This window comes from Galeopterus variegatus, unplaced genomic scaffold (assembly GCF_000696425.1).
Source record: "Galeopterus variegatus unplaced genomic scaffold, G_variegatus-3.0.2 Scaffold632, whole genome shotgun sequence".
Classification (NCBI taxonomy): Eukaryota; Metazoa; Chordata; class Mammalia; order Dermoptera; family Cynocephalidae; genus Galeopterus; species Galeopterus variegatus.
The window spans coordinates 266,645-290,370 of record NW_007726743.1 but is presented as its reverse complement, the minus strand read 5'-3'; the positions used below and the strand labels follow the sequence as shown (position 1 = coordinate 290,370).

Genomic DNA, 23,726 nt, shown 5'->3' with positions numbered 1-23,726 from the left:
GATGTGAAGAAAAGGGAACTCTTGTACACTGTTGAGACTGTAAATGAGTCCTGCCATTATGGAAAACAGTATGGAGGTTCCTCAAAAAAGTAAAAATAGAACTACCATATGATCCAGCAATCCCACTACTGTGTATATATCCAAAGGAAATAAAATCACTATCTCAGAGAGATATCTATACTCCCATGTTCATTGCAGCACTATTCACAATAGCCAAGATATGGAAACAACCTAAGTGTCTGTCAATGGATGTATGGATAATCCACCTTTCAATTACCATAATACATCTATAGAAATATATTTATACATATGCACAAGCAATGGAATATTATTCATCCTAAAAAAATAAGGAATTCCTGCCATTTGCAACAAGGATGAACCTGGAAGACATAGTGCTAAGTGAAGTAAACCAGGCACAGACAGACAAATAATACTTACATGTGGAATCTGAAGAGGTCCAGCCCATAAAGACAGAGGAGGAAGGTGGTTGCCAGGGGTGAGGGGGCGGGGTAATGGGATTTTGGTCAAGGATACAAATTTTCACTTATAGGATGAGTAAGTTCTGGAGATCTAATGTACAGCATAGTAACGGTAGTTAATATGTATACTTAAAATGTGTCAAAAGAGTAGATCTTAGGTGTTCTCACCACAATGAAGAGGTAACTGTGTGAGGTGATGGATGTGTTGGGTCACCACTTACTTGATTTTGGTCATCATTTCACAATATATATCAAAACATCCCATTGTATACCTTAAATATATACAATTTTCGTTTATCATACCTCAGTAAAGCTGGGGAAGAGAAAAAGAGATTGCTTCTGACATAAAATCCCAGGTTTCAGAGCTGGAAGCGCTCTCAGGAGTCATCAGGTATGTCCTGGAATCATCCTGTGGTCACATGGTGGCAAGGGAACTAGAACCCAGTGTTCTGTCATCCTACCAGTGTTCTCTTTACCACATCCATTGCCTCCTAATGACGTGCACTCTGTCCTAGAGTAGGGCTGCGCATTCACCCTGCCGTGTCTCCCTTCTCTGAGCCGTGACTCTTGCTTGCCCTGCTGTGGCCCCATGTTCTTCCCTGCGGTGCTCCCAGCTGCCCTCTAGACCCAGGCACCCAGAGGGCAGGAATGCAGTAAGGCACCCAGTGGGCAGGAATGTAGTAACGTTTCCGTAGGCCTGGAGAACTGAGCTCCTTAGACAGTGAGGCGGTTGGCCAGACTGCTGCTGTCCTTTTGAGTTTTAGGGCCAAGATTGAGCAGCAGTTGAAAGTAAATGCCCATTGAGCATTTGCAGTCAGCAAGACATTGCCAGTATCTCATCCCTTTGCTCTGATCAACGGAAACTGCGGTTTCCAAGCTCCCTTGGCTTTTGACCAGTAGCTGGCGATGACAGAAGACTAGAAGGCGGCATCTCCACCAGTGGCTCAACGTTTTCCCTGACTCTAGCTCCTGCCATCCTAGTTCTCACCAGCATTCCCATTCCATGGCTCTGGTGTCCCACCCCACAGGTGGTAGTGGCCTCCTGCTATTGCAAGTCTCTGGGCTGTTTCATTGTTCACTGTTTGGCCTCTCAGCTCTTCCATCGAGGGTAAACAATTCTCTCCGAAATACCTCATGGTTCATTTTCCTGGAGGGACCTTACTAATAAATGACTAATGTAACATCTGTCAGGGAACTTATGATGGGTTGGACAGTCAAGAATTAAATACATGCAGAACACTAGTACAATAAAATGTAGAAATTCCATACATTTATTAAAAATCAATAAATTAAGGGGCCGGCCCGGTGGCGCACTGCGATAGTGCGCCGCTTGGGAAGTGCGGCAGCGCTCCCGCCGAGGGTTCGGATCCCACATACAGACCGGTTCCCGCTCACTGGCTGAGCGAGGCGCGGGAGCAGCACCGAGGGTTGTGATCCCGTAGCCGGTCCCGGTCCGGTGCGGGGGCGACACTGAGGGTTGCGATCTGTTGCCGGACACGGAAAAAGACAAAAAAAAATCAATAAATTAAGCTGGCCGGTTATCTCACATCGTTAGAGTGCAGTGTTATAACATCCCCATACCAGCCAACTGCCAAAACAATAAAAATAAAAATAATAAAAATCACTAAATTGTACATTTTATTTTATTTATTTATTTATATATTTATATTTTGGTGGCTGACTGGTATGGGGATCCAAACCCTTGACCTTGGTATTACGAGGCTGCGCTCTAAGCAAGTGAGCTAACTGGCCAGCCCCTAAATTGTACATTTTAAGTGGGTGAGGCTGTATTATTTAAATTACACCTCAATAAAATTGTTTTTTTTTTNTGTCTCCCTTCTCTGAGCCGTGACTCTTGCTTGCCCTGCTGTGGCCCCATGTTCTTCCCTGAGGTGCTCCCAGCTGCCCTCTAGACCCAGGCACCCAGAGGGCAGGAATGTAGTAACGTTTCCGTAGGCCTGGAGAACTGAGCTCCTTAGACAGTGAGGCGGTTGGCCAGACTGCTGCTGTCCTTTTGAGTTTTAGGGCCAAGATTGAGCAGCAGTTGAAAGTAAATGCCCATTGAGCATTTGCAGTCAGCAAGACATTGCCAGTATCTCATCCCTTTGCTCTGATCAACGGAAACTGCGGTTTCCAAGCTCCCTTGGCTTTTGACCAGTAGCTGGCGATGACAGAAGACTAGAAGGCGGCATCTCCACCAGTGGCTCAACGCCGGTCCCGGTCCGGTGCGGGGGCGACACTGAGGGTTGCGATCTGTTGCCGGACACGGAAAAAGACAAAAAAAAATCAATAAATTAAGCTGGCCGGTTATCTCACATCGTTAGAGTGCAGTGTTATAACATCCCCATACCAGCCAACTGCCAAAACAATAAAAATAAAAATAATAAAAATCACTAAATTGTACATTTTATTTTATTTATTTATTTATATATTTATATTTTGGTGGCTGACTGGTATGGGGATCCAAACCCTTGACCTTGGTATTACGAGGCTGCGCTCTAAGCAAGTGAGCTAACTGGCCAGCCCCTAAATTGTACATTTTAAGTGGGTGAGGCTGTATTATTTAAATTACACCTCAATAAAATTGTTTTTTTTTTTCCTTTTTGTCTTTTTTTCGTGACCGGTAACGGGATCGCAACCCTCGGTGTCGCGTCCGCACCGCGCTCAACCAGTGAGTGGACCGGTCTCTATATGGGATCCGAACCCTCGGCGGGAGCGCCACCGTGCTCCCAAGCACCGCACTCTACCGAGTGCACCACTGGGCAGCCCAATAAAATTGTTTTTAAAATATCCAGGAAAAAAAGTAAAATGCAGAGTGAGTAGATTAGACCAGTGATCTCCAGACGTTTTTTATCATGCTCCCCTGATGGCAGGAAACAAAATTTGAGTATGCACCTCCAAACTTGTGGGCTTATTTTTTAAAAATTTATTTCTGTTAAACTCTGTTAGTACAAGTATATGATACCTTATAAAATAGCTACAAAATATTTACTTATTTACTTTTTTTTTTTTTTTGGCAGCTAGTTGGTGCAGGGATCTGAGCCCTTGACCTTGGTGCTATAACACTACACTCTCTAACCAACTGAGCTAACTCCCCACCCCCCCGAATAGAAATTTAAACAGAAAACGTGTAAATAGAAATTCTAGTATTTCTTACTTTACCCCAGTGGATCATCTTACACACCCCCTGGGATGCCCACACCCCACTTTGAAACCATTGACCACTGGTATAGGAGGTCCGCAGAGAGCTCTGCAAGGGACTTCCAGAGCAAGAAAGAAGGGCCAGGGAGTTCTTTCTTTCCTTTTTTTATTTATTTATTTATTTATTTATTTATTTATTTTTTCGTTTTTGTCTTTTTTCGTGTCCGGCAACGGATTGCAACCCTCAGTGTTGCGCCCGTACCGGACCAGGACCGGCAACGGGATTGCAACCCTCCGCGTCGCACCCGCACCTCGCTCAGCCAGTGAGCGGGAACCGGTCTGTATGTGGGATCCGAACCCTTGGCGGGAGCGCCGCCTCGCTCCCAAGCGGCGCACTGTAGCAGTGCGCCACCGGGCCGGCCCCTTTCCTTTTTTTAAAGAATCTTAAATTAGGCTAGTGCAGCAATAACATCCACTATTTTGACATTTGCATAACTCTTTACAGTTTTTAAATGCTTTCTCACATGTGTTAACTCATTTGCTTTCTCAAATAAAAAGAAGTGACGAGGATCAAAATAGGAGATAGATCAGGGAAAACCTGAATGCCGGACCGAGGGGAGTTTGGACTTGATCACAAAAGCAGTGTTGCCAAATCAGATGTATCACACCACAGAGCTGATAACTTACAGTCCGAAGTCCCCCAAATGATTGGCTGCTTCACCCATGATCAGGGCGTGGAGCCCCTAAATAAAGGGGTGGAGCAACGCCTTCTCCAGTGAAGCTGGCTCCAAGGGAGCTTCCCTCTCATAGCAGATCCCGGTCTCAGAAGACAGATGGAAGGAAGGCATGAGCTTCCCACTCCAGGACTCATCTTTCAGCCGCAGTTGAGAACCAAGTATTAGTAGGCTTAGCCAGCTACCCTCCAACCCTTTCTCTAAGATTGCTTCTCCATCTGTGTGCTGAAGGTCCATGTGAATATTACCGGTGTGTTCAGTTTCCCAAATGATGCCTTGATATGTGTATGTGGCCCTCCCAGCCAGGAGTGTGTATGTGGCTATTGTCACTGCAAGGTATTTTCCCTGGTTCCTGTACCTCTATTTTTCCTTCAGCCATCCAAGCTCAGCAGGTCATGTTTCACCTACCATATGCAGCTCCATTTCCAAGGACAAGGCTGGACTTTGTACTGATCCCACTTTCTCTCTTTCTCCCTGTCCTTCCCTCACTGCTGAGCTGTCCATCCTGCTCTCTGCAGGAGCATCATGAGAACCACATGGAATGGCTGACAGGACAGGGCTCTAAAAGACACAAAGCTGCTCTCCACAGAGACCCCCTAAGGGATTAGGAGAAGTAGCCAATGAAGCAAAAGAAATAATGACATTTGGTGCTGAGGTTCATGTTATTTTCCTGTTGAAAACCACCAGTGACTCTCCTTTGACCAAAGTATTAAGAGGATCAGTTAATGGCCTTCGTCCATAGGGAGGTTACAGCAGCCTGCCTGGCAGGGAACGAAGAGAGCCATGTCCTCCCAGTAGCGTTATGGGTATTGCTGCAGGACCTGAGCTGAAGAGAAGTGGTTATCTGTTTATGAGATTATGAACAATATTTTCTAAAAAGGGGGTCAAATTGAGGCGTTGGTCTCATGTCAGGTGACACCATAAATCCATGCACAGAAAAGGCACAGGAAGGGTTTCAGCAGGTGGGAGGAGAAGATAGGTGTGTGGCATGGCCAAGTGGAGAAACTGAAAAGTTGCAGATTATTCTGAGAGAGACCTTTGCTCCTGCGATGTGGCAGGCCCCATTTGTGATGGGGCAGGGGGGTGTAGCTGGCTCTTAGCGCTAAAAATCTGGGCTTTGCAGTCAGAAAACCTAAGTTCAAATCCAGCTCTTAACAACCTTGCAAGCAGCTGCTTAACTTCATCGGTAAAGATTCCTTCAGAAGATGTTCATGAGGTTAAATGAAGTAGCATGCCTTTGTACATTTTATTAAGGCACTGTTACTGTTACTCTTACAAAGTGCACTTGGGTTCAAGTTCATTGTTGACACATCTGTCTATCCAGCTTGTGGAGAGAGACTGGTCTTGCTGACTCTGTTCTTTTCCCTCAGCAAAAAGCACAAAAGTCCAAGTGTGTTGTGTGGAAGTGTGCATTGATTTCTAGCTGATCCATGGTTGTAAATCTTATTTCTTTAACTGAAATCTGAGCACCTTGAGAGTATGGACCCCCCCACCCCCCAATTATAATTCTCATCACAAAAGTGGACACACACCTACTGGAGCTTAGGGAGAAGTTTGTGCCTGATTAGGAAAGGTGTCCAAGTTGTGCTTCTCCCTGCAGAGACTTCCCAGATGACCCCGGAGCTCAGTGGGACACAGAGCAGGTGGCCAGCGTCCTCCTCCAGCACGTGGAAGTGAACGGCATCACCCTGGTAAGGGGCGCCTCCCTGCATGGGAGGTTACACCATGTGGCTTCTGCAGCCTTTCCTGTGGCCACCGTCCCTCCTCCAGTCCTTCTCCAGGGCCACTCTACAAAGAGGCCAAAACCTCTAATGCTCTGTCTTAGACTTACTCAGGAACAAACCCACTTTTTAATATCTTCTAGATCCTTAGTGAGACTGAGTCACTGAATTATCAGTGCTCAGGTAGAGGCAGAGGTTTTTTCCAAACCGAGTCCTCTTTAACCACCCCCCACCACAACTCCCACCTCAGCCTGCCATCTAAAAACTCAAGTCCCAGGAGCCTGTGCTGTGACTCTGGTTTGTACACAGCTTCACCTGTTACCAAGCATTTTCACTTTATTCTTTTTTTTTTTAAGGATGACCGGTAAGGGGATCTTAACCCTTGACTCGGTGTTATCAGCACCACGCTCTCCCGAGTGAGCCACGGGCCGGCCCCAAGCGTTTTCACTTTAGAGGATCATTTTAACTGTATAGGTCATGTTGTTGCAATTCTCATTTTATGTTGAGGATATTGAGGTTTTCAGAGGCAGAGCAGCTGCCCACAGTAGGCAAGTGGTAAAGCTAAGATTTTAAGACTGTTTGTCACTCCAACAACACATGAGGATAAATTCATGCCCACCACAGGAAGGACATTTCAGTCACCATTATAGCAATAGTGGAGATTCACACTTCCCTGCCCAGGTGGACAAGCCTAGTGACACCAGCCTCAGCTCTTCTAGGGTCACGGCAGGAGTGGGCTTAGCCCAGCATCAATTTTAAAGCTGTCAAGAAGGCTGCCTACCTCTAAAAAAATAAATAATAAATAATAATAATAATAATAATAATCCTTCATGAGTTAATGCCTAAAATTCCACCATTTAAAGCCCCACTCATTTGGTTTAAGTTCTGATTAACTCTCATTAAAACAGAAATCCCGCTGGCAGAGAAACATTTAGGCTTTTATCACTGGTGAATTCACTGGGTGAATTCATTTATTCGACCTTTCTTAAGAGCAGATTTTCATCGATATAGCAGTCAGACCATTGTGTTTTCTAATGACGGAAATACATCTGAACTTAGTACACGCAGGCAAGAAGGAGCACGTGCCTGGCTCACTGTGAATCGTAGAGGCTGAGATACAGGTGGGCTCTTCTCCTTGATCCTGCTCTGTGTGTTGGCTTCATTCCTTTTCCTGGCTGAAAAAGAAACAGGAGTTTGGAGGCCTGCACTCCCCGTGTTCCCTTCTCAGAAGGTCTGGCACGAAAGTAGGGTTGGAACCCCAGGCTCAGGAGTCAATGCCCAGCCCTGCTGATTGGGGCTAACCTTAGTTCTCTTCCCTATCCTGTCCCAGCCTACAGTCACAGCTTCCAGAGCTCCACAGCCTAAATATGTGGGCAGAGCTGGTCTTCAGGGTCAGCCTGCAGTACACCTTGGCACCCTGTTTTTCTCACTGTAGTGGCTTCCCTGGAAGCAGTCCGCACATACTGTGTCTCCTCCCCTACTTCAGTGCATAAGAACTTCTGGTCTTCCCAGTTTCCTGCTTGTAGGATAAACTCTCATCTTTTTAAACTTGGAACTCAAGGCCCTCTTTGATCTGGCCCTTACTTTGATGCTAGACACTGGTGAACAGAGTTGGTCCTTGTTGAGGGGCCAGGTTTCTTTTTCAGACCACAGCTGACTTTGGCCCTGGGCATCCGGGGGTGTGTCAGGGCACAGACAGCTCTGCACACCATTCTTGGTCTTAGAAGAGTCTCCCACATTGGGTCCCAGAAAAGTGATCTGTGGTCCAAGTCCACCTCAAGACCCCCTTCTCCAAGAACCTTCCCTGACTTCTTCAGCCCTCTTTGGGATTCCCACAGAACTCTGCATGTACTGTGTGTGTGGCATGTGTTGCTATTTATCCTTGGAAGTGAGGACCATGTCTCATGACATAGACCATGAGGTAAGTAGAGGCCAGGACTGTGCCTGGCTCCTCCACATCTCCAAGAGCCAGAGCGACCTCCAGACAGCACTCCTCACAAAACTGCTGCAACTGCTAACTGCCACATTTGCCAAGTCCTTTTCCATGTGAGGTAACATTCACAGGTTCCAGGGATTAGGACATATTTGGGGACAGTTATTCAGCCTGCCAAGGAATCTTACCCTAGAGCCCTCATTCACACCAAAGTGCCAGACACTGGTAACCGTAACAAGGATGAAGTGCATTTTAACTGGGACCTGAGCTTTACACTGAAGGATTGACATTCTTCAAGTGACAGTTCAGGGATCAGCAGGTGGCTGGGGGAGGTGGAAACACATGTCACTGTGAGTAAGGCTCAGCTGTGACCACCCAGCCCCAGGAAAGCCGTCCTGTGCAGAGCACTTGCTCCCATGGAGACTGCAGTAGTGGCATGTGGCAGAAGGAAGGGGAGAGGACTCTTGTCATAGAACTACTTGGCTTTAACAAAGGGGCCCTTCCTGAGGCAGAACCCTTCTTCTCTCTGTTGCCAAGAGACCATCTTGAGATTACCCTGAATTCACCTGAATTGGTGCTGACTCTTCATAATGTTCCCAAAGAATCCCGAATCCCATGATGGCCAGATTCAAAAGATGCTCAGTGACTGATGACTGGAGGTTGTGTTTTGTGGTTGTTTCCACTGTCTCCCCCTCTCCATGTTGGTTAGTTCACTAGGCCAGAGGGTGTGGGCCTGACCCAGGGCAGCAGAGGCCAGGGCATCCTGGACAGGCTACTGACTCCTTCCGAGTCCTGCCTCGTCTCTGCAGCCGCCTGGTTCTAGCCCCCTTGGTGCATGGGGTGGGGGTGGGGGGCAGCCTGTGAATGCAGTCACTACACTTAACACAGTTGGCGAGACGTGTCCTTTACTGCTTTAGAGGAAACCACATTTAAAAACATGTCCTATGTTATATCCTCTGGGCACTGCATGTAGTTCTGTCATCAAAGGTGACAATAGTCTTGGGCCGGCCCCGTGGCGCACTGGAGAGTGCGCCGCTTGGGAGCGCGGCGGCGCTCCCGCTGAGAGTTCGGATCCCATGTGGAGACCGGTTCTTGCTCACTGGCTGAGCGCGGTGCGGGCGCAACACCGAGGGTTGTGACCGGCAACGGGTGCAACACCGAGGGTTGCGATCCCATTACCGGTCAGTAAAAAAGACAAAAAGGAGGAAAAAAAAAAAGGTGACAATAGTCTTAAACCCAGCACCTGGCACATATGAAGTGCTCAGTAATGTCAGTTAGCTCTACTACAACTATTACCACAACCTTTAGAAAGAAACACTTCAGCATCTCAGGGATGCGTAGGTCTGTCTTCTTCCAGGGACTGAGAGTAAAGTGATAAAGTGAACAGAAAAGCAGCGTGAAAAGCAGGAGGTGGTGGGAGCACGAAGAGTCTCGCTTTTCATCGGTATTTGTTTGAACTCCGCTGCTGAGCATTAACAGTAATCTGGTCGGGATAGAAATGTGACACTAATCCTTAGAAGACTCCAGTGAATTCCAGCATTCTGCTGTTAAAATGCTTCCATCACCCACCTCTTCTGCTAACTTGGTTAGCGTGGTGGTAAATAGAGGTTCATGGTGATAATTCTGAGGCATGATTATAGGATCCTGAAATGTCTTCTGAAATATTCGAGTGTGTGAGTGTGTGCACGTGTGTGTGTGTGTGTGTGCAGTGCCATGCAGTGAAGTTAACTGTATTCTTGTCCTTTCAAATTAGGGGTTCATCAGTGACTGCCCAGAGCACCATATTTCCTTATAGACGAGCTCATCCAAACCCAGAAGTAATTTATCTAGTCGCGTGCCTAGCCAGCAGTGTCAGAGTGAGAGTGCAGGTCTTCTGCTTCCCCCCGCAGCCTGGCACACCTTCTCACATAGGCGACCCTGGTAACAAGCGTGGCCTCATAGTCAGACAGAGCCACGTCCCTAGACTGGCTCCACCACTCTAGCAAGGCGACCAGAGCTTCGGCCTGCATTTCTTGAGCTTCCTCGGGGCCGGTACTAGTGCTGCGTTCAATAAATGTTCACTGCTTTTATAACAAGGGAAATTCTTGGATACGAAGTCAACAAGTTTCACAGTTTAAAACAGAAAGACCACATGCGAGTCCCTTCCCAGCCTATTCTACTCCCAGGCCCCTTCATCCAGGCTTCATGGCCACCTTCCTTCCTTGGGGACAGCTGGTCTCTTTCCGTCACCCTAACCACCACCCTATTCCTTTCCTGAGTCCTTGTTTTCTTGCTTGTATTTCTTATATTATTCAAGCTGTCTTTATTATTATTCAAACTATGCTTTGTTTTATTCATTTATTTATCTATTTATTGACAGCTGGCCCATGCAGGGATCCAAACTCATGACCTTTGTGGTATAAAGTTGTGCATTAACCACCTGAGCTAATTGGCCAGCACCCTTTGCTTTTTTAAATCCAGCTCTGCAGAAATGAAATGTTGGAACATAGACTGAGTTTGTAATTAATAAAAAGATGTTGATATGTCTGTGAACATGGAAACAGAAGCTCTCTATGAATAAATACACTTCTGTTGTGAACTCAAACCCAGGGCATGGTGGGCATTGTCCCTCAAAGTTTTTGTGCCCTTGGTGTGACACAAGGAAGAGAGACCAAATAAATCAGGCAGCATCCACATGAACAAAGTTCGCACAGCAGCCAGCCAGGAAAACTAAATGTGCCACTAAATAGCGAAGCAGATTAGCAGCAAAGATCTTGTGAACCCACGCTTCTGCCATGGCTGGTCTCCACTCTGCCCCACTGGCCAGGAACGAGTCAGCAGCAGACCCGCAGGCACAGTCTAAACAGTCAGCCAAACAGGAGGAACGAACGCACCGCTAATCTGCTCAGAAGTCAGGTCAGAACTGGAAACCTGTCACTCTTTTCCTTCTCCTTGGCTTCCCAGGAGAGTGGAGACAGCGACCTTGAGGTAGAGGCCTGGACAAAGCGTTCCAGCAGCCGTGAGTGAGACCCTGTGTTTCTCCACAGGTGGTGACCTTCGATGCAGGAGGAGTAAGTGGTCACAGCAATCACATCGCTCTGCACGCGGCCGTGAGGTAGGCTTCTGGGGACAGAGGAAGGACAGGGCTTGTTGGCTGGCTTGGGTCCCTGGTCTCACAGCTGCTTCCCACTAGTTCTCCGAGCCCCGTGAGGCTGACCGCTGCACCGTCACAGCGCCCTGGGGACCATGTCGTCCTCTCGGTGAGAAGTCTCTCTCAGTCCCTAGTAGGAACGCTCGTCTCCTAAACAGATGAATGTTGTTTTACCCCTTGGATATTGAAAATGAAGTAACTGATTTTATTTCTGCCTCTGCTCTGGCCACCGAAAGCGTTAGGGTCGAATTTGCAGCCCCTGGCAGCACGTGGACCAGACGTTAAGGCCTGAGTCCCAGGAGCTGCTGTGTCCCCTGCCCTCCCATCGCGTGCACTGTCCCCGCCCTCCTCTTTGGAGGGTGCGCATGTACGACCTGGCCTCTTTGTTCTTCACAGCCAGCCTAGTTGACTGGTATTTATCTGCACTGTACCAATAAAAACAAAATGGAACCTCAAAGGTATTGAGTGACTTAGGGTCATGCAAACAAGACCACGTTTCCTCTGCTCTAGCCAAGTGCTTCTCCGGGGCCCTGCTCAGCAGCGTGATGGCCTCTCCTAGTTACTGAGGAAAGAAAGGGGCAACTTGAAGTGAAGGACTTATTTTATAACCTTCCAAAACATGCACCTTCTCAGGCTGGAGGAGGGAAATATGTGAAGTGGGAAATGACCTCGCTGATTATTAAGTCCAACCATCTCATTTTACTGAGGCAGTGAAGTGCTTTGCCCAGCACTACGAGTCTAAACAATGGCAGAGGCAGAACCAGAATCCAGGGATCCTGGTTCTGCCTTCTTTATTTGATACATGTGAAGGCCAATGCAACCTCAGGACTCGCCCGCCTCTCCCTGAATGTATATCACTTAGTGACAGATGCTAGAAATTATTACCCACGCACTCCTTCCTTCCAGACAGCTCTCCCTGTTTCGTTGGCTGTGGAGTGAGGAAAGGCCCAGCCAGAGGAGACATTGTAGAGGAGACACGTTACTAGTTGCATTAGGTCCCTTCAGATTCTCTGAAGACACTTCCCCCTGTTACAGTCAGAGATGCAATGTTTTGTGAAAACACGTGGAAAGTGAGGCAGGAGTGGTCTTTCTGACCATGTGGGTACTCTGAGGCCTTGGGCTTCCAAGACTGGCGTGGACCACAAGCCCACAGGACACCTGCAACCACTGTTGCTCCCCTCCATTCTGGATGCACACTGCGCCTGGGGGTTTTCACCGAGTATTTACACTGCTGAAAGGGTCAGATCAAACCAAGAGCACCGCAACAGGCAGGTTGCCAGGGCACTTGAAGCTGATTTTGCTGGTCCCCTCCCTAGTCCAGTCACCACTGAGGCGGGGAAAGCAGGGATGGGAACCCAGGGGGACAACTTTATGCAGACAGAACTGTGCAGGACTACTGTCCTCAGCAGTGGCTGGAGTGCCACCAGCTCTTAACACTTCCAGGTCCTCTCTGTGCACTAACGAAGGCCACTGTGCTTCAGATAAAATAATCAATGTTGATGTGCCACCCACCCACCCATCTGCTAGAACAGTTCCTCCCACCTGCTTAGCTCATGAGGCTCGTTTTGGTCCTCATCAGGCTCTGCCTTTCGATGGCATTTGGCCCTGCCCGTCACTCATTGAAATGCTGCTTTGATTTGCGTGTCCTCCTTCCTCTGGCCTCTCTGATCACTTCTCAGTCTCTTCCTGGTGTCCCTCCCACAAGAGGCCTCTGGTGCCTCTGTTCCCAGGGCTCCCTCCCCAGGTCTTCTCAGTAAAGATTCCTCTGTTGCTTTAACAGCTGTAAGTGCGGTTTCCAGGTGTGTGCCTCCAGTGCTCACCTCTTTCCTTGGATGTCCCAAGGACCTGAAACTCAGAATGTCCCAGAAATCTTTTTCAGGCTTTTCTACTTCTCACGGCCTGCTAGGGAGTCAGTTACATAAATTTATTGATTCTCTCCCAACTTTTTTAACCTCTGCTCCCCAAGAGTCCCTGTTCATTAGTATCTGTGTCTGTGTGTTGGGGAGTAGAGGGGGTACTTACCCCATTCTTCTTCGTCACCAAGCTTTTTTCATTTTTTGGTAGCTGGCTAGTAAGGGGATTCGAACCCACGACCTTAGAGTTATAACCATCTGAGCTGAGCCAGCCAGCCGCCCCCTCAACTTTCAAAACCACTAAGAGGGAAGAGATTCAGAGCTCTTTGTCATTGGACTCGCCTCATCCCTCCTGTTAAGGTGGTGAGCACAGAATGGCCTTCACTGTCAGAAGGTGCAGGTGGGGCAGGTCAGGGAAGAAATATCAATTAATATTTAAAATGTTCTCCCATCATACTCACATTGCACTTTCAAGAGAAAAACTTTGAGGAGTCCAAGATAATCGCCTTCATCTCTCATGAGCAAAGCTTGGATCAGGGTGCCTCGTGAGCCACAGACCAGCCTCTGGACTTGCTGTCCTTGGGTAAGGTGCCCACCCTGGTCCCTTCAGCTGTAGCCAGAGGCATGGAATCCCAGAAATCTATATGGTGATTTATACAAAAGAAACTGCCTAGACGCCTGTGTGGACGGGACCATACACACAGCAGGCCCTCCTTTGAAGGCCCCTCCTGTGAAGTGAAAAGGAATAGGCCATTCTTAGCCTCTCATGCTTGTCCTTTCCCTCCTGCAGGGCCCTCCGCTTGGAAGGGAAGTTACCTAAAGGTAAGGCCTGGCCCTTCTGCAAAAGGCTGCTACTAGCTATCCGTCTAAGAAACTTATTAGAGAGAAAGTTGCAAATACACAGAGAACTGCCCCAGACTGAGCAGAGGCAGGGTCAGGGAGGCTGGGCCTCACCTCAGTGTGCCCATCAGGTTGTGTCCATCAGCAAGTATCTCTGGATGTGAGGGGAGGTGGGCCTTGCCCCTCACCTGTCTGGCTTTCTCACTGAGTAGGTCTTTTCCACCTCTGGTATTCTTTCAGTCTGTCCATCCAACTCACATCCCATCCCCCAATTAATCATCCAGGTGGTAAATGACGGATGGGTGCTCGATGGACCAATCTGCTTGAGTCAGGAACTCCCTAACTCACAGGATGGTATTTGACCCCACATGGCCATTTACTACATGTTACCCGTGCTTAACTCTCTAAGCCAGTTTCTGGTCTGTCATACCTCACAGGAGCCGTGTGAAGGTTCAGTGAATGAAGACATAAGCAGTGCACACCCTTTCTGCATGGGCTTACTGAGCTTGCCAAGCTGTGAAGTCTCTGGAAGATGACTATAGGACATTTGATTCTAATACCAACTCTGTGAGACAGGCGGGTCCCACACTATCAACCCCGTTTTATAGATGAGAAAACCGAGACTCAGAGTGGTTAAAGGACTCTTCCCAAGTCTGTCCGCTCTTGGCTGACAGAGGTCTCTGGCCTCCTAGAACAGAAATTCCTTTCTCCATCACCTTTCCCTTGGCCTTGAAGTAGCCGGATCTCAACCTCTAGCAATCAACCTTTCCTTGCTAGGCACGTAGAGGGGCAGAGGGTAGCCAGTCAGGTCTTCTGTGGCCCTTTCACTCTTCCTGTCTGTGACAATGCAAAGAGGAGCTCTGGTTCCACAGAGACAGCTGGCAACTCTGCAGCCATGGGCTGGGGAGCAGGAGGGTGCTTGGGAAAACCTGGCTGGGAGCAATGAGGCTCTTTACTTCTCCCCATCAGGGTGTTCTGTGCTCACACTTGAGTCTGTGAATGTGCTGCGCAAGTATATCTCCCTTCTGGATCTGCCCTTGTCTCTGCTTCATATCCACGACGTTCTCTTCGTGCTCACCAGCGAAGAAGTGGCTCAGGCCAAGGTGAGGATTGCGAATTCTTGGACTCCCTGACTCAGATCTGTGCCCCAGACCCCTGGCTCCTCCAAACCCATCTCTGCAGAGGTCCTGACCAAAGACCTTCCACAGTAGTGCAGCATCTGTCCCTGAGTGTTAGGACTACGCCAGCTAGACCTTGGGAGGCATAGGTTTTCATTGACTTTCACCTTTTTTTCCAATTCTAAAAATAATACATGCTAAAAAAAAAAAAAAAGTGAATAACATATGTTCATTGTAGAATATCTAGAAATATATAAAAAGTATCAAGAAGAAAATAAAAATAATAAATAATAATTATTTACAATTCCACTTCTCAGAAGTAGTCATGTTGACGTGTTGGGCTACATCCTTCTAATATATACAGGAGGGTACTTCAAAAAATTAAGGGAAGGGCCGAGCCCGTGCACACTTGCGAGAGTGCGGCGCTGGGAGCACAGCAGCGCTCCCGCCGCGGGTTCGGATCCTATATAGGGATGATCGGTGCGCTCACAGCGCTCACTGGCTGAGTGCAGTGCGGCCAGTCTCAAAAAGGACAAAAAAAAAAAAAATTAAGGGAAAATTTTATATTATCTTTTTTTTTTTGAGTTTCATATGATTTTAGTCCCATTGCAACATGGGGTCTTTTGACATGAAAGAGAATGTTTATTCTCTTATCTCAAGTTTTAATTTTATTTTTTCTTTTAAGTATATACACTCTTTCGTTCCATCAGCATAGGCTTCGTGAAGGCAGGATGTTTGTCCTCTGCCCATTTACTGCTCAGTCCCACTGACTAGCAAGCCAGCACAGATTCAAGAGTATTTGCTGAGTGAGCTGAAATCGCAGCTTGGATTCTTTTTCCTCGCCACTCCTAGGAGAGCTCCACTGGCTTACAGATCTAGGTTTGCAGAATGATCAGTGACCACTTGCAACATAAGCCTGTTCTTTGGTAGTCTGGCAAATGTAAATATCATTACAAGTAAATTGGTTAAAATCTTGAGACACATTTACCCAAGTGGATGTATTATCTTTTTTTTAAATTTTTGGTAGCTGGCCAATAAAGGGATCTGAACCCTTGACCAGCACCACACTCTAGGTGAGCTAACCAGCCAGTCCTGTATTACCTTTTAATTCTGTTTTTCCATAAACTTTTTGAAGTACCCTCACGAGTACCTTTGAAGTACTCTCTTTCATGTAAATACATATATATAGACACATATATGTACATACATACACACAGTCATGCATCACTTAACGAAGAGGGTACGTTCTGAGAAATGCGTCCTTAGGCAATTTCATCATTCTGTGAACTTCACAGAGTGCACTTACCCAGACCTCGATGGTACAGCCTACAATACACCCAGGCTATATTGGTATAGCCTATTGCTCTGACCACTGGAATATATCCAATCAGTGGTTGACTGAAATGTCATTATGTGGCACATAACTATATATGTATATATATATATATATATATATATATATATGTATATATATATATATATATATATATATATTTAAATGGGATCACAGAATGCCTACTATTTAAAATATATTGTGAACATTTATATTATGAACATTTTATATATTATGCTTTAACAATATATTATGAACATTTTTCCTGTGTCATTAAGTATTCAAATTGTAAAGGCTGCCTATTATTCCATTGTATGGGTATAAAACGTATCACAAAATCCCTTATTGTTGGACATTTTGATTTACCAGATTTTCACTATTATACCTGGAGCAGTGCTCCCAGCTTGAGTCTAAGAGGAATTCAGACCTACTAGAAGCCTCTGTAAGAGCCAGTGGGGCAGACAGCCAGAAGCCCGCTTGCCTGTTGAGGAAGAGCTAGGCCCAGGGAGGCCCTGCTAATGAAATCTCTCAGCTGTCGGTGGGGTAGGGGACCCTGAGTACCACTGGACTTGGGGAGGGCAGGTTGAAGAGAATTGCTCCTGTTTGTCTCCAGGTGCAACTCCCAGTAGACTTATGTTCACCACAGAGAGAAGAGTAGCAGTGAGTGAAAGCTGGAGAGAACTGTTTTGTTAGAAATTCAAGATCTTAGAGCCGGCCTGTGGCTCACTCGGGAGAGTGTGGTGCTGGTAACACCAAGACCACGGGTTCGGATCCCTATATGGGGATGGCCGGTTAGCTCACTTGGGAGAGTGTGGTGCTGACAACACCAAGTCAGGGGTTAAGATCCCCTTACTAGTCATCTTTAAAAAAAAAAAATTTCAAGATCTTTTTTTTTTGCTTAGCTTTATATTCTGAGTTTTCCACAATAAACATACCTCCTATTAAGAGGCACTTTGCTAGATGCTAAGAGCACAGTGTTGAGAAACATTAATTCTGTTTTGTTTCTTTAATAGTTCATTAAACTTTGCTCTTTTTTTTTTTTTTTTTTTTTTTGGCAGCTGGCCAGTACAGGGATCTGAACCCTTGACCTTGGTGTTACACCACCATGCTCTAACTGAGCAAACCCACCAACCCCCTCATTTTTCTTATTATTCTTGTCCTACTTTGTTTTATTCTTTTCTTTTTTAAATCTCTTGAACTTGAAAGGTTAACATTTTTTCATTTTCAATCTTTAAAAAAATACACTTTAATACTATTAATTTCCTTTGAAATATCTCTTTAACTGCACCTGACAAGTTTTGATATGTAGTAGTCCTATTGTCATTTAGTTAGAAGTAATTTATAGTTTCCATTGTGAATTCTTCCTTAATGCATGAGTTTTTTAGGGTGCATTTTAGAGTTTACAAACAGGTGGCAATCCTCATTATTCAGTTTCATATTTGTGAATACACCTACTTGCAAAAATTCATTTGTAACTCCAGAATCAATACTAGCGGTGCTCTTGTGGTTATTCACAGACAGGTGCGTTCACAGAGCTATGAAAGATTTGAATCGCCTAATGTGCACACGCATGTTCCCACCTGAGGTTGAGCACAGTGATGCTCTGCCTTCTTGCTTCACTCTCATACTGTAAACAAGTGTCCCTTTCATGGTATATTTAACACCACATTCTTCTCATTTTATGCTTTTTGTTGATTGTGCTGCTTAAAACGGCTGAAGTGTGGTGCTGAAGCTGTCTAGTGTCCTAAGCACAAGAAGCTACAATGTGCCTTATGAAGAAAATACCTGCATTAGATAAGCTTCATACAAACATGCATTTCATTTTGGTTGGCCATGAGTTCATTGCTAATGAATCAACGATATGTATTTAGTAAGATATCATTAAGCAGAAACACACATAAAAAGAGGTTATGTGTTGATGAATTGATGAAAATGTGACTAGAGGCTTGCAAGAAACTAACCCTTTATTTCCCCTCGGAGCAATGGTTCAGTATTCACTAATTCAGTGTTCTCAGTGACTTTACAGAACATAAGTAGTGGAAATAATGGGAATCGAGTGTGCATGTATGAGGGTACTTCAAAAAATTCATGGAAAAAGAGAATTAAAAGATAAAATAAATCTTTCCATGATCTTTTTTTTTTTGTATGTGTGTGTGTGTGTGTGTGTCTTTTTCATGACCGGTAAGGGGATCGCAACCCTTGGTGTGGTGTCGCCCGCACCACGCTCAGCCAGCGAGCGCCCCGGCCATCCCTATATAGGATCCAAACCCGCGGCGGGAGCGTCGCTGCGCTCCCAGCACCACACTCGCCCGAGCACACCACGGGGCCAGCCCCCATGATCTTTTTTTAAAGTACTCCCTTATATATGTAGTGTCTTTATTGTTGATTTATAATTTAATTGCTTTGAGGTCAGTGAATGTGGTTTGTATAATACTGATTTTTTAAAATGTATTGAGATTTCCTTAGTGACTTACTTTATGATCAGTTTTTGTAAATGTTAACATGTGTACCTAAAAAGAACACATATTCCCTACTTGTTGCATTCGGGGTTCTAGATATGACTAATAGATCAAGCTTGGTATTTATGTTGGTCAAAACTATGTATCCTTGCCAATTTTACTTTTTGATTTGTTTCTTTCTGATACAAGTATGTAAATATCTCTCATCATGAATCTAGATTTGTTCATTTGTCAATTTTTGCTTTTTATGTTTTTAGGTGCACAGATCAAAGCTGCTGTATCTTCTTAGCAGATTATTCCTTTTATTATCCTAAAATGTCTTTTATTAATAGCTTTTCCCTTACATTCTATTTTAATATTAATATTACCATATTAAGGCTGAGCCCGAGGTGCACTCGGGAGAGTGCGGCGCTGGGAGCGCAGCAGCGCTCCCGCTGTGGGTTCGGATCCTATATAGGGATGACCGGTGCGCTCACAGCGCTCACTGGCTGAGTGCAGTGCGGCTGGTCTCAAAAAGGACAAAATAAAAAAAAATTACCATATTAACTTTCTTTGGGTTAGTATCTGCATGGTTTTTGCTAAGTGGAAAGGATCAAGTGATAGAACTCTCTGTTGAAGTTTTAAATGAAATAGGTGTGCAAATTGCTACAGCCTTTCTGGGAAGCAACGTGATAATAAATGTCAGACATTCTCAGAAATTGTACTTATGTTCATACATTAATACATTAAGTGAAAGCAAACACATTACAGAGTAATATAGCATGGTACAGTTTTTACACACACACACAAAAAATCAAAGAACATGAAAAAGCTATATATGTTCGTATGTTATCTAAGGCCATATATGTTCTGACAATGAATATAAAATGAGTTCTTAACATAAAGGTTTGCAATCCTATTAGCTTAGAGAGGCAGTTTAATTATGGTAGTAGAGAAAAACAGGCAGCAACTTTTTACATATGTTACATCTAGTTACATCAGTTGCTGTGATCTATTCTGCTTAAAAACTGAACTATACTAAATCTGAATAACAAGATAATAGACATTTTCCCACTAGATGGGAAGGACAACCCGCAGCTGTGCACCATTCCTTTTTTCCTTCTTCTTCTAATAGTGATTGAACCTTCCCAGTTTACCTAAGTCAGAGGAATTTGGGCATGGTATTCTAGCTTGCTTCCCACAAAAGATCCCTGTTTATATGTCTGTGTGAGGTAGTGGAGCCAAGTGATTAAGCATGTGGACTCTAGAGTCAATCAGATGGCCCTGGGTTCAAATCTCAGCTCCACTACCTGCCAGCTCTCCGAGATTGATGAGTTTCCTCATTGATTTTTTTTTTAAAGCAATAATAATAGTACCTAACTCACAATGTACAGGGGCTCCTTGACTTACGATGGGCTTACATCCTTTAACCCCAACGTGAGTTGGAGATATCGTAAGTTGAAAATGCATTCAATAAACCTAACGTAGCACACATCATAGCTTAGCCTAGCCCACCTTAAACGTGCTCAGAACACTTACATTAGCCTACAGTTGGGCAAAACCATCTAACACAAAGACCATCTTTTGTAATTTATTTAATACTTACTGAAAGTGAAAAACAGAATGGTTGTAAGGCTACTTGAAGTTTGGTTTCTAGTGAATGCCTCTCTCTTTCACACCACAGAAAAATAGTAAGTCGAACCATCGACGCATCAGGGGCCATCTGTGTGCTGTTCTGCAGTTTCCTGGTATCCCATAGTGAGTGCTCTAGTTACCATTAGCATCATCTGCTGTGATCAAAGGGGAGTAGGAAGTGGGTGGGAAAGGGGAGGCCAATCCAGAGTGGATTGTGGGTCACAGGAAGAAGCCAGACAGGTTGTAGCATGAATGTATTAGAGTGGGGAAGGATTTAAGGTGAGGAGGCCAGATCTGAAAGTAACGGAAGCAGCTCCAGTGCAGGTCGTGATGATCCTCTTTGATTCCTCCAGAGAGCCATGTCCTGCCACCGCAGTCAGCTCCTCTGGTTCCGCCGCCTCTACGTTGTCTTCTCCCGGTACATGAGAATCAACTCGCTGCACTTCCTCTGAAGCCTTGAAGAGTGTTCAGATCCAGGATGCTGGGGGCCTGGCCTGAAGCTGGCATATCTCCCTGAGCCAAAGGAGATCCTGGCTAGAGCACCCTCTGTGAAAGGGCAGCCCTGTTTGCCCACAGGCAGTCTAAACTTCAGCTTCTTCCCCTGGGGAAAAAACATAACAAACAAAAATAAACCAACCCAAGGATAATAATAGCCACCCTACTAGTGGCTCAAGTTCTTATGAAAAACAATTTGCAAAATGATACAGTGTATGTCAAACACCTAGCACAGAGCCTGGGCAGGTTGCTGTTTACAAAAATGAATATAAAAATGCTCTGAAAACATCTTACAGATGCAATGCCATATTTTTACATTGTTTCCAAAATGGGCTCACCAAAAACACATAGACACAATGCAATGAATTAGTTCAGCATAATTCTTTTGATTTTTCTTTGTGGCCTATTTATCAGAACTTGAATCTAGGGAAAACGTGCTCTATTTAATACCACAGTCATTGACTGGAGCACCCAAGTGCCAATCACTGTGGTCCAAGGCACTGTCTTATACAGAGATAATTACATGGGCCCTGCCCTCAAGAAGCTTACCGTCGAATATCTCAGCTCTCAGTCTTTTGAGAAAAGTAGGAAATAGATCTGGAACTTATTTTTTAAACACTCAAGAACCTGATGTCTTCAAATTGTCCTACAAACAACAGCTCTCTGGGAGGTCTGACTTGGAAGCTACTCCCAGAGTGCAGCTGGTGGTCCAGGGAAGTGGCCTGAGATAGGGAAGCTCAGTGGTGGAGAGCACAGGCTGGTCACCTCATTTGAAGCCAGAGTGACAGTAGTGTAACCTTAGGCAAGGTGCACTTTCTCTGCCTCAATGCTTTAATCTGTAAAGTGGGAGATAATAATGGCCCCAGCCTCTGAGAACTGAATAAGATGACACATGAAGGTGCATAGCAAAGAAACGTTAGCTGCTGCTGTCTTCCGAGACCTAAAGAGTTAACTAGGCATTAAGCAAAGGGACTAGCATATCTGAAAGTCCTAAAATGATGTCGGGACACACTGCCCAATGACTGTTCCCTCTGCCTGTCAGATGAGACCCTGAATTGTTTTCTCCAAGCAAGTCAGACCCATACTTGTTTAGTCTCTCCACCCAAAACTGGGCCACTTTGCTCAGTGTCACCATTATCTTGAATTCCTCCTAGGGGCTATGTGAGGTTGACAGCTATTCGGCCCTGAAGTTGGAATCGAAAATGCAAATCTGGCTGTGTGATTTGCCTACTTAAAAATTGTCAGTAGCTCCTAATAGCCTTCACATGAAAGTGTGACCACTGTGAAAGCATGCCACTAACACTGGCTAGAGTGTGGCAGAACAGACTGACTTCTGTCCTGCTACTAGGAAGACAGACACCCAGCCTTTCTGGACAGCGATCTCAATATGTATTAAGAGCTTTTAAAATATACATACTCTTTTTCTTTTTGGCTGCTCGCTGATGCAGTGATCTTAACCACTGTATAACACCACACTCTAAACAACTGAGCTAACTGGCCAGCCCATAATATACATACCCTATGACCGAAGGAAATATTTAGAAAATCAAAATTCTATACACAAAGATCATCATAGTATTATTTCTAATATAGCAAAACTGGAAAAAAATCCAGTGATGTAATCATATTTTGTAACAGGGAAAAATGTTCACAATATACTAAGATTTTAAAAACAGGTTAGGAATAGTACAATCCCATTTTTGTTAAATGAATATACATACACAAATATACATATACGTACACAAATATACACATGAGTATGTAAGTGTATATATATTGAAGGATATGTATCCACAAGGTAAATACTAACTTACTAACTAGCAACGTCATCTTTCAAAATGGACATATAATTTTAAAGGATTTTTTTGTTTATGAATAGTTTTGATGTGAGAAATACTTTGGAGATAATGTGAAATTTTTAAAAATGTGTATAAATGTGTATAGCCATTCTTCAATTATGCAAAGAAATGCTTCATTAAAAAAGAGCTAGCCCACAGGGCCAGCCCGTGGCTCACTAGCTGAGCGTGGTGCTGACACCACCAAGTCAAGGGTTGAGATCCCCTTACCAGTCATCTTTAAAAAAAAAAAAAAAGAGCTAGCCCTTGACACACTGCTGGTAGACATGTAAATGGCACAGCCTCTATGGAGGACAACTTGGCAGTGTCTAGGAAAATTACATATGCTTTAACCCAGCATTCCTACTTCCACTAATTTACACTGTAGATTTACTCCACATGCCAAAAGAGGTATGTAAAGGATAGGCATTGAAACACTATTTATATGGGCCGGCCCCATGACTCACTCAGGAGATTGCGGCACTGGTAGCGCCGACGCCGCGGGTTTGGATCCTATATAGGGATGGCCGGTGCACTCACTGGCTGAGCGCGGTGCGGGCGACACCATGCCGAGGGTTGTGATCCCCTTACCGGTCAAAAAAAAAAGAAACACTGTTTATAATAGTAAAATACTGAACCAGTCCAAATGTCCATCAGTTAAGGATTGTTTAAATAAATTGTGGGTGTACCAGAAAAGTAGAATACCATAAAACTATTTAAAAAGGCAATACACTGATTCGGAAAGATCTCCAAGAAAAAAGCAAAATGCAGAACTGTGTTAGAGAATGCAACATTTGTGAGAAAAAAAATTACGTTTACACATACATGTTACTGAACCAAGAGGGCAGTTCGTTGTCCGCCATGCCAAATGACTAAAAAGTCTCTCACACCAGTGTTTGCAGTGACAGAGAACAGCATTTATTTTTGAATGGCCAGTCAAGGAGACTGAGGCAGATAAAGGAGCTTGAAGACCTCGAACTCCTAGATAACTTAAAATCACAAGCATTTACAGAGCGAAATCATGAGTGGGGGTCCCGGGAG

The 23,726-nt window shown here is 45.1% G+C and overlaps 1 protein-coding gene across 1 annotated transcript in view; it reads left to right on the top strand.

Moving 5' to 3' along the window:
- The window catches only part of PIGL (phosphatidylinositol glycan anchor biosynthesis, class L), a 76,077-nt gene extending 53,244 nt beyond the window's left edge, over window positions 1–22,833 (top strand). The window contains exons 3-7 of the mRNA XM_008570805.1: window positions 5,955–6,045; window positions 11,035–11,102; window positions 13,782–13,813; window positions 14,801–14,934; window positions 20,709–22,833. Of these exons, the coding sequence (XP_008569027.1) occupies window positions 5,955–6,045; window positions 11,035–11,102; window positions 13,782–13,813; window positions 14,801–14,934; window positions 20,709–20,807 (424 nt within the window). The 3' untranslated portion in view covers window positions 20,808–22,833. The remainder of the gene's footprint in view (window positions 1–5,954; window positions 6,046–11,034; window positions 11,103–13,781; window positions 13,814–14,800; window positions 14,935–20,708) is intronic.
- The last annotated feature ends 893 nt before the right edge of the window (window positions 22,834–23,726 follow it).